General features: G+C 40.6%; 1 protein-coding gene across 3 annotated transcripts in view; it reads right to left on the reverse strand.

The window, feature by feature from the left end:
* Window positions 1-8,626: 8,626 nt before the first annotated feature.
* The window catches only part of LOC140212473 (PH domain leucine-rich repeat-containing protein phosphatase 1-like), a 177,787-nt gene continuing 174,504 nt past the window's right edge, over window positions 8,627-11,909 (reverse strand). For 2 of the 3 annotated variants that reach the window (XM_072283321.1, XM_072283320.1), the window contains one exon: window positions 8,627-10,365. In XM_072283321.1, the coding sequence (XP_072139422.1) occupies window positions 9,211-10,365 (1,155 nt within the window). In that variant the 3' untranslated portion in view covers window positions 8,627-9,210. Of the gene's footprint in view, window positions 10,366-10,559; window positions 10,745-11,909 lie in introns of those variants that run through there. The other variant, XM_072283322.1, reaches the window with a different exon arrangement.

Consider the following 11,909-nt stretch of genomic DNA (forward strand, 5'->3'; position numbering starts at 1 on the left):
GCCTCTTCCTCCATCTCTTCAGATTGGTTCCCCCCCCCCCCCCGGGCAATTCTAGTTTAAATTCTCCCCAACAGCCTTAGCAAACCTCCCTGCCTGGATATTGGTCCCCCTCGGATTCTAGTGCAACCCATCCTTTTTGTACAGGTCATGCCTGCTCCAAAAGAGGTCCCAATGATACACAAATCTAAATCCGAGGGGCGGTTGGGGAACTTTCATAATTGCTGGGTTAACAATAATAAGATTCACCTTCAAGTTGACAAAAGGTCATAGTAGTGGTGAGTGCAGGGATGAAAAATTTCTAAACTTAAACTTGTGGATGTCAGCAAGATATGGTTAAATAGTTGCTTTGACTAGCAGATTCTGCCACATCATATTCACATAAATTGACATGGCAAAGACTACCAATTTTGTCATGTTAAGTCCAACATTACTGATTGTAACTGGAGAATCAGGCATCCACTGTACCATGACATCAGCTTGTTGATTGTAAAGTCAAAATGGTGTGCTGATAGATGAAGTAAAATGAGGAGCATGTATCGGTAAAAAGATAGGACATACTCAGCATTTATGCTCAAAAGTTGTTTTAAAGAAGAATATATTTTTGATCGTCATCATTGTAATAATGTGGGAAATACAGAAATCAATTTGCACACAAACTCCCACAAGAAACTGTGCAATGACAACCAGATTATCTGATTTTCTGGTGTTTGTCAAGAGATAAAATTTGGCAGAAAACCAGGCATACTTCTCTGGCCTTTTCAAAAGTACCACTGAATCTCCTCTATTTTCATGGGAGAGTAGAAAGGGCTTTTTCTTGTTTCATTTTTAAAAATCTCATCTAAAGAGTGAAGCACTTTGTCAGTACCACTGGGGAGATTTTGTGCTCAATATTCTACAGAGGGTTTTGAACTCATGATTTTCTGACTCATGCAAGAGCACTGTCATGTGAACTGTAGCTTACAGTAAATTAATTACATGGTAACTTCCAAGAGATGCTTAGAAAGAAATAAAAGGGAAGAATACAGGAAACTGAGCAGGGAAATGTATGACTAAAGCATAATGATTGGTAACAATAATATTCTAAGCAGTTAACTGGGAAATTGCAATCATGCAGAAATAAATACTTACAACAGGAAATTTGGAGACTGCTGCTGCTCAGGCCCGGGGAATATTTGACACCACTAATGGCTCTGGTATTATTTACTGGTTTCATGCCTATTTGTTGTGCCGGGTCGCTAATACGTAATAGTTGACAATCTCCCACGGTAGCCTTGCTTTTGAAAAATCATAAATAACTGTCTTTATTTGGCTCACATGTTACACCACAAAACTGAAAACTACATAGCTTCCTCAGGAATTGTTTGTTAAGCTAGAAAAACATGTTATGGGTTGAGAATTCATTCATTAAAGTTCAACTGGTCTTCAGTTTTTGAGGGCAATGATTTGGCATCTTTGAGATAAATAATGAAAGAAAAGTAAGTAATTATCTACCTCAGAATATCCTGAAGTTCCTTACAATTAATGAATCCGTTTTGAGGTGTTGGAAATGCTGCACATCAAATTCCCATAAATAGCAATGTAACGTAGACCAGCTAATCTCCTTATGAGAGAAACATGGCAATAATTTTCTTGATAACTCATGGGGTTATTTGAATCTACCCGACAGAGCAATTGGGAGTTTTAACATCTTGACTGAAAGAAGGTAATCCTGATTGTGAGCCCTCCTGTATTGCTGCAATGGCCACTCTTTTTTTTTTAAGTCTCTGGAATGGGACATGAATCCACAAATGTTTCAGATGCCAAAATGCCACAGACTGAGGTACAGTAGTGATGTTAGAGCCAACCAGTAGAGGTAGTCAAACGATAGTCATGTGGTACAGACTTACAGATAGCATGGTTGAAATGAAAACTCTGGTATTATTTAGGAAACCTTTCTCTTCATTTTTAGAGAAGTGGAAGTAGCCATTAGAACCTTGGTCAAGAAGGTTTCAGTTGGGCTGAAATGTCAAGTATGTTTAATTATTTTATGTATATTCATATGTAATTTGCTGATGATTCTTGTAGCCTGCTGCAACATTTTTTGCAAAACACACTTGAATGCATACATGCAAAAATTCAAAGACACACACATACACTTACACACTTGCTTGTGTGCAAACTGCCTTTGCATATACACTAATATGTACAAATTAATCCAGCTGAAGCACTCAAAGGTTAACACACATACAAACAGGAGCATACACACATGTATATGGACACATTTAATTGCACAAATAAACACAAAGATGTATTAGCATACTTACATAAATACAATTGTAAAAACATGCAAATAAAGAGACCTGGAGCACAGAAAAGATCTCTTGGACCCTCGTGCCCATTGTGACCTTTATGCCCAACTACAGTAATTCTGTAAGCAGAGTGCTGAGTCTTTAATTTGAATCACCATCTCTTATCAGCTTCTGGCCTATTTTGTCCTACAGCTTAGCAATTTTGAGACAAATGCAGTTTCAAGAAAACAGCAATTAAACAGCCAGCATTAAAATCCCCACCAGTCCATTAATTGTTTATGTAGAACAACAAACTCTAGTTCCGTCATTCACCTGTACTGTGATGGTTTCCAGAATACTTTCAATTATCTTCAACTTCTGTGGTGTGTTCATTCTAGGTTCCCATTCTTGATCACTGTCCATTGCCCTCTGCTGGATTTCTTGGGAATGTCAACCAAAGACAAGAACCTCGACAGATTCCAACGACAGATTTCTCCTATATGTTGGATGATTGATTTAGTTGACTAGTTTTACCCCACCTGTGCTACAGGTAGCGGTGGGTGGGAATGCATTTCTAGAAAACAGGCTATATTTCAATTTTCCATAATATAAAGCCAGATCATGTGTGCGGGCATCAAAAACTCAAGTTGAAAAGAAATTGTGATGATTACTTTTATTTCCACACAAATTCCATGAGAAATTATATTCAGTTCCCAAATTTTTGGGTTGTGATTCGTGAATTCTGTAAGGGTGAATTCCCATAGCCTGAACACCCAGAATGCAGAAGTTGCCTGCAGTAGGCATCAGACTGCCTTGAAGGGTCATCTTATTCAGCCCTGTGCATCTGAGCCAACTAAGTACAGGCAGATACTGACTGTAGGCATTGAGTTGAATCTGGTCTAATTTGGCTGACAACTAATTTGAGAACATGTTATGCAAAATGGCTGTCATATTTTATAGATTACAACAGTGACTTCACTTCAAAGGCACTTTATCAGGTATAAAATGCTTTGGGACTTATCTCTTCCAGGTGTGTGCTTGATGTTAGAATTTAAGAGCAGTTAGCATGGAACAAGACTCTAGAATCCTGTTGACAATGAATCCCAGCAAGGTTGGTTATATAGAGTTACAGAGTTATATAGCATCAATTCAACTGATCTTCAGCTTCTTTTAACTCTCACCACCTCAAGCAACCATCATGTGCTGAAGTATAAGCAGTTTTGAACTAAGCACCTTTTTATCCCTTGCAGCTCATTTCAAACTGCTAACCCAGTTTCCCATTTATATTAATTTGAATAACTTATAAAGCTTGAAACCAGTTAGATGGACCCCTAATATTAGACCATAAGACGTAAGAGCAGAATTAGGCCGTCTGGTCCATCGAGTCTGCTCTGCCATTCAATCATGGCTGACCCTTTTTTATTCCTCCTCAACCCCAGTTCCCGGCTTTCTCCCCATAACCTTTGATGCCATGTCCAATCAAGAACATATCAATCCTTGCCTTAAATACACTCAACAACCTGACCTCCACAACTGCATGTGGCACCAAATTCCATAAATTCACCACCCTTTGGCTAAAAAAATTTCTCTGCATCTCTATTTTGAAATTGGTAAGGCCAAATTTGGAGTATTGTGTACTGTTCTGGTTACCAAATTATAGGAAAGATGTCAACAAAATTGAGAGAGTACAGAGAAGATTTACTAGAATGTTACCTGGATTTCATCTCCTAAGTTACAGAGAAAGGTTGAACAAGTTGGGTCTTTATTCTTTGGAGCGTAGAAGGTTGGGAGGGGACTTGATAGAGGTATTTAAAATTATGAGGCGGATAGATAGAGTTGACATGGATAGGCTTTTTCCATTGAGAGTAGGGGAGATTCAAACAAAAGGACATGAGTTGAGAGTTAAAGGGCAAAAGTTTAGGGGTAACATGAGGGGGAACTTCTTTACTCAGAGAGTGGTAGCTGTATGGACCAAGCTTCCAGCAGAAGTGGTTGAGGCAGGTTCGATGTTGTCATTTAAAGTTAAATTGGACAGCTATATGGACGGGAAAGGAATGGAGGGATATGGGCTGAGTGCAGGTCGGTGGGACTAGGTGAGAGTAAGAGTTTGGCACAGACTGTAAGGGCCGAGATGGCCTGTTTCCCTGCTGTAATTGTTATATGGTTATCTGGTTATATGAAAGGGCGTCTCTCTGTCCTGAGGCTGTGCCCTCTTGTCCTAGACTCTCCCACCATGGGAAACACCCTTTCCACATCTACTCTGTCTAGGCCTTTCAACATTCAAAATGTTTCAGTGAGATCCCCCCTCATCCTTCTGAATTCCAGCGAGTACAGACCCAGAGCCATCGAACATTCCTTGTAGGATAACCCTTTCATTCCTGGAATCATCCTTCTGAACCTCCTCTGGATCCTCTCCAATGCCAGCACATATTTTCTAAGATGAGGGGCCCAAAACTGTTCACAGTAGTCAAGGCGAGGCCTCACCGGTGCCTTATAAAGCTGCAGCATCACATCCTTGCTCTTGTATTCTAGACCTCTTGAAATGAATGGTAACATGGTATTTGCCTTCCTCACCACTGACTCAACCTGCAAGTAAACCTTCAGGGTGTTTTGCTCAAGGACTCCCAAGTCCCTCTGCTTCTCAGATTCCTGGATTTTCTCCCCGTTTAGAAAATAGCCCGCACATTTATTTCTGCTACTAAAGTGCATGACCATGCATTTTCCAACATTGTATTTCATTTGCCATTTTCTTGCCCATTCTCCTAATCTGTCTAACTCCTCTGCATCTTACCTGTTTCCTCAACACTACTTGCCCTTCCACCAATCTTCGTATCATCTGCAAATCTGGCAACAAAGCCATCAATTCCATCATCTAAATCATTTATATACAGCATAAAAAGAAGTAGTCCCAACACTGACCCCTGCAGAACACCACTAGTCACTGGCAGCCAACCAGAAAAGGATCCTTTTATTCTCACTCGCTGCCTCCTACCAATCAGCCAATGCTCTAACCATGTTAGTAACTTTCTTGTAATACCATGGGGTCTTAACTTGGTAAGCAGTCTCATGTGTGGCACCTTGTCAAAGGCTTCCTGAAAGTTCAAACATACCACATCCACTGCATCCCTTCTATCTATCCCACTTGTAATCTCCTCAAAGAACTCCAACAGGTTTGTCATGCAGGATTTTCCCTGAAAGAAACAATGCTGACATTATACTACTAGTCCTGTGTCACCAAGTACTCCATCAACTCATCCTTAACAATTGACTCTACCATCTTCCCAACCACTGAGATCAGGCTAAGTGGTCTATAATTTCCTTTCTGCTGCCTTCCAACTTTCTTAAAGAGTGGAGTAACATTTGCAATTTTCCAGTCCTCTGGCACCACAACACAGTCCAATAATTTTGAAAGATCAATTCTACTGCCACCGCAATCTTTAACGCTACCTCTTTCAGAACCCTAGGATGCAGTTCATCTGGTCCAGATGACTTGTGTAACCTTCAGGTCTTTCAGCTTTTTGAGCACTTTCTCTCTTCTAATAGCAACTGCACTACTTCTCTTCCTTCACACACTACAACATCAGGGACACTGCTAGTGTCCTCCACAGTGAAGATTAATGCAAAATACTCATTTAGTTCATCAGCCATCTCCTTGTCCCCCATTATTACTTCTCCGGCCTCATTTTCTAACGGTCCTATATCCACTCTCATTTTTCTTTTATTTTTAATAGACTTGAAAAAACTTTTACTACCCATTTTGATATTATTGGCGAGTTTGCTTTCATATTTCATCTTTTCCTTTCTAATGATTTTTTTTAGCTGCTCTCTGTAGGTTTTTAAAAACTTCACAATCCTCCAACTTCCCACTAATTTTTGCTTTGTTGTATGCTCTTTATTTTACTTTTACAACGGCTATGACTACCCTTGTCAGCCATGGTTGTACTATTTTACCATTTGAGTATTTCATTATTTTTGGAATACATGTGTCCTGCACCTTCCTCATTTTCCCCAGAAACACACACCATTGCTGCTCTGCTGACATCCCTGTCAGCAGCTCCTTCCAATTTACTCTGGCCAACTCCTCTCTCATACCACTGTAATTTCCCTTACTCCACTGAAATACTGCTACATCAGACTTTACTTTCTCCCTATCAAATTTCAAGTTGAACTCAATCATATTGTGATCACTGGTTCCTAAGGGTTCTTTTACCTTAAGCTCCCTAGTTGCCTCCAGTTCATTACATAACACCCAATCCAGTATAGCTGATCCCCTAGTAGGCTCAACAACAAACTGCTCTTAAAAAGTTGTCTCTTAGGCATTTAAACAAACTCACTCTCGAGATCCATTACCAACCTGATTTTCCCAATTGACCTGCATGTTAAAATCTCCCATGACTGCCATAACATTGCCCTTTTTACTCGCCTTTTCTATTTCCTGTTGTAACCTGTGGTCCACCTCCCAGCCATTGTTGAGAGGCCTGTATATAACTAATGTCCTTTTACCCTTGCAGTTTCTTAACTCAATCCACAAGGATTCAACATTTTCTGATTCTATGTCACATCTTTCTACTGATCTGATGCTATTCTTTACCAGTAGAGCTACAACACCCCCTCTGCCTGCCTTCCTATCCCTCTGATATAACATGTAACCTTGGACATTCAGCTCCCAACTACAACCATCCTTCAGTCACGATTCAATGATAACCACAGCACCATACCTGGCAATCGGTAATATTGCAACAAGATCATCCACCCTATTTATTATACTACGCACATTTAAATACAACACCTTGAGTACCATATTTGCTATCCTTTCTAATTCTGCATCCCTAATGATTTGATATTCAGCCTTTTGGCTGCAACTAAGTCCCATCACCTGCCTGCCCTTCCTGACAGTCCGTCTGCACGCTATCTTTACTTTTTTACCATCTGTCCTGTCCTGAGTCCCTTCACTCCAGTTCCCATCCTCCTGCCAAATTAGTTTAAACCCTCCCCAACAGCTCTAACAAACCTGCCCGCGAGAATATTGGTCACCCTTGGGTTCAGGTACAGCCCGTCACTTTTGAACAGGTCATACCTCCCCAGAGATCCCAATGATTCAAGAACCTGAAGCCCTGCTCCCTGTACCAGCTTTTCAGCCACGCATTTATCTGTCAAATCATTCTGTTTCTACCTTCGCTGGTGGGTGGGACAGATAGCAATCCAGAAATTACTACCCTGGAGGTCCTGCTTCTCAGCTTTCTACCTAGTTCTCTAGATTCTCTTTTCAGGACCTCATTGGTTTTCCTTCCTATGTCATTGGTACCAATACGTACCAAGACATCTGGCTGCTTCCCCCTCCCTCACCAAAATGTTGTGGATGCGATCTGAGACATCCCTGGCCCTGGCACCTGGGAGGCAACATACCATCCGGGTGTCCCATTCACATCCATAGAATCTCCTGTCCGTTCCTCTCACTATTGAGTCCCCTATCATTACCGCTCCCTTCTTCTCTCTTTCCCTTTTGCACCACAGACCCATGGTCAGTGCCTGTAACTTGGTCGCCATGGCATTCTCCCGGGAGGTCATGCCCCACAAAAGTGTCCAAAGCAGTATACTTGTTTTTGAAGGGAATGGCCACAGGGGTGCTCTAACTGCCTATTTCCATTACTCCTGACAGTCACCCAGATACACACCTCCTGCATCTTCGGGGTGACTACTTCCCTGTAACTTTGATCAATTATATCCTCACTCTCCCGTACAAGCCGAAGGTCATCCAGTTCCTGTTCCAGATCCCTAACATGGTCTTCAAGGAGCTGCAGCCGGATGCACTTCACACAGATGTAGTTCCCTGGGAGACCCTGGGTCTTCCAGTTCTCCAACATCTGGCACGAAGAGCACACCACAGCCATTTAAATGGTACAGTAAGAGAGGAAAAAAAAACAAAAAGGAAACCTTAACAGACGCCTTACCCAGAGCCGATGCCTCTTTTGAGCCCAGGCCTGTTGCTCCTACTGTCATCACTGGCCTATCCCCAACAATGTTCCGCTTATCCCTCCTGTACTTTTATTTAGTTCACAGAGCTGTGTTGATGCCACTGATAGGCCCCAGACAATATTATTTCTGATTATTTAGAATGCTGATTTATTTTAAACAAAAATGAATTGATATATTTGGTTATAGATGCTGCACATTTAAAAAATTTATAGAAATAAATTAAGTTGTGCTGTAAGCAGCAGAACATATGACAGAAAAGACATTAATGGCATGTAAAGTGACTAGCTAATGAAAAATAAAAGAGGAAACCAAAAGATAAGTCAGGTAGTAGACAGACTAATATTCAGACACTCATTATCTTCTCAAAGTTGCAATAATGGGAAATTTAAAAAGCCCCTTTATTTTTTGTTTTTCAAATACAACACTACATTGTCTTTATGTGTCACAACATTTAAACTATTTACAAATAATTTGTGAATCAGCTGTTCTCTCAGAGAAGATTAGTACATCTCAGTGACTATGTCACGTTAATGAGTATGCAACTCCTAGGAGTTAGTTTTTAAAGTCTACAAATTTCTATGACTTCATTTTAAAAAGCCATGATTTTAGAAGTACCACATTTACAGCATTAACTAGAATCAATCATTCTTAATACTTATGCTTTTCTGTTTTTTAAACAAGTACTCAATAATAACTGCTGGCAATACACTAAATGTGTCCTCATCTTGTACAAATGATATGTTATAGAAAAACTGATGTTAATCTGTTAAATGTAACTTAATTAGTTAATCAACAGTAAGAACAATCTAGAAATGATTAAAAATTGGCTGCACACCATTGTGTGTAACTGGCAGGGAAAGAGGATTTATAAAGTGAGTCAAAATCTTTTGATATTGGAACATCTTACATTACTGTTCCTTGAGAAAATTATGGTCAAATTAGCTAAATTTAGCTCTGTTCCTTCAGGTCATAGAGGTGTGTCGTAGCTCTCTGGGAGCTGGTCCAGTTGATACTGCCGCTGCTGTTGTTCCTGATGTTGTTTCATTATCTCTTTCACCTCATCCTCCAGTTCTGGGGGAATTATGAATTGATCATCTGGATCTGGCTGGGCAGGGGCAGCAAAATAACCACCAGTCTTTTTCAAAGGTGCATCAACTGCCACTTCAATCAAATTATGGCTCTTCTCCGATGGGGCAACGGAACCATTTCCACGCCTCCTGCCAATAGTCCCTGTCGTGGAATACTCAAACTTGCTCTTATCATCTCCTGGCCAGTCAATTTCACTGTGAATTTTAAGGAGCATCATTTTTTCAGAGGCTTCATCTTCATTTGCACTGATAACTATTCCTTCATCACAGGCATCTGGAGGTGAGTGTAAAGCCATTTTTTCCTTAACCTGAATGCAATGTATGTCAACCTCAACTTCCACTCTGCTTCCATTGGAAAAGACACCCTCAATGGGCTCCTCATCTTCACTGTCTAGTCCGTTGTCTGAAAATGCACTAGAGAAGGTGGCACTGGAGAGCTGCCGCTGGAATGAGTTTGTCAGACATACTGGGTGCAACATACAGCGCTGCTCGTTGTGAAAGATGGAGCATCCATCATTCATCGTGACCTGAGGTGGCTCATCCGAGGCTGTTGAACCCACTTCACTGCTCATTTCAGAGGTGGAGATTTCACTGCTGATCTCAGAGGCAACGCCACTGCTGGAAGATGGCATCCCTAAGTTATCTGCTGGCCTGTCCTTAATAACCACATTTACTGATGGTGGGAAAATGCCAGGGCTGGATGGAGGTACCCCATTCACATCACAACAACAGAAACAGTCCTCACTAACATTTAGCTGGACGACCACGGCACTGATGCTGTCATTGCACCCATAGCTCTGAGCCAGACTACAGAGCTTTTTGGCAGCAGCTTTGGCATCGGGTACATTTCTTACAGATTCCACAGCTTCCGCATAGGAAATACTTTCCCATAGTCCCTTACTGCCCAGAATGAAGAATTCATCTTGTGGTGTGAGGGTAACAGACTGAACATGAGGCCGAGGCACGACGTATGGATGGAGGAATGCATAGCCTAAAATTCTTGTAGAATCAGTTACGCCATTGACTTTGTTGTCCTGCAATGAGAGATAATTTATTAATTTCAGAACAAAAATCCAGTTGGCAGATACAGAAGTCAAACAGATTTATGCAAACTCTACTTGGGGCTAAATATGCAAAAACAAAAAAATGTACTCTTTTTTAAGATTTCTTATGTGTGGACCAAGTATTTAAAAAAAACTTGTGACTTCTTAATGTCATAATTTGCTCAAAACCAGGACAAAAGGTGATTATTTAAAACTATTTTCAGATAAAGTATCTAATCAATAAATTATTAAAGACGATATTCACATCCCACTAACCTTTTTGTATCAATGAACCTCTCCAAATGTCTTTCTACCATAATTGTACCTGTCTCTACCACTTCGTCTGGCAGTTCATTCCATACATCACAATCTGTTTGGAAAATTGAATGGTGACCAGAACTACACAGAATATTCCAGGCTCAGATACATCAATGTCTTATACAGCTGTAACAAAATTTCCAAATGCTTGTACTCTATGCCTGTCTGATTGTGAAATGCAAACCTTTGCCCTTTTCACTATCTTGTCCATCCGTATTGCCACTTTCAGGGTCCTATGCACCTATACCTTTGGGTTTCTCAGTTCTACAACACCTCACAGTGTCCTGCCATTCACTGAGTACACCAACCCTGGTTTAACTTCACACATATCTGAGTTAAATTTCATCTCTCACCAAAATAATTTTGTATCCACCCTGAATCCCATGTGATCTCATCTGCTGAACCAGTCTACCCAGCGGACTAGAAAAGTCAAAGACTTTTCTTGTCCACTTAGACAATGTTTAATGCCTTGCCCTCATCAATTGTCTTTGCCACCTCTTCAACAAACTCAAGATTGTTGGACACAATTTCCCATACACATAACTGTGGACGATCCCTAATGAGTCCTTGCCTTTCTAAATGCATAAGGATCCTGTCTGTCAAAACCTTTTCCAGTAACTTTCTCACCGCTGATGTTAGCCTCACTGACCTGTAGTGCCCTGGCTTGTCCTTGCAGCCTTTTCTTAAATAAAAACACATTAAGCACTCTCCAGACTTCAGGTATCTCTACTAGGGCCTCAGCAAATTCCTTGCCTGGCTTCCCACCCACCCTTGGATACAGGCTGGGGATTTATCCACCTTCGTGCACTTCACAACAATCAACACTTCACCTTTCATAATACTGACATATTTCTGAGCAGCACTGTTCTTATCCCCTAGTTCTCTAGTTTCTCCACAGCAAATGCAGATGGTAAATACATCATTTCTTTATTCCTGTCAAATGGGATGTGGGGAACATAGCTTCAAGAGAAGAAGCAAGAAAAAATGTTTCCTTTGCTTCAATAATTGCACATGATTCAGTCAGTATGTCTCTCTGGGATAGCTGAAATAATGTTATATATTCAGTCTTTGTATAACACACAATGACTAATTAATACAGAAAATGGAGTCAACATGAAGAAGAGCTGACATGGACAGCCATTACTGCTCTCCCTTACAAATAACTGGGAGGTGATTTCGTCATTTAATGTGATAAAAAGAAATTACTTGTCACCTTT

Source organism: Mobula birostris, chromosome 19, assembly GCF_030028105.1.
Source record: "Mobula birostris isolate sMobBir1 chromosome 19, sMobBir1.hap1, whole genome shotgun sequence".
NCBI classification, from domain to species: Eukaryota; Metazoa; Chordata; class Chondrichthyes; order Myliobatiformes; family Myliobatidae; genus Mobula; species Mobula birostris.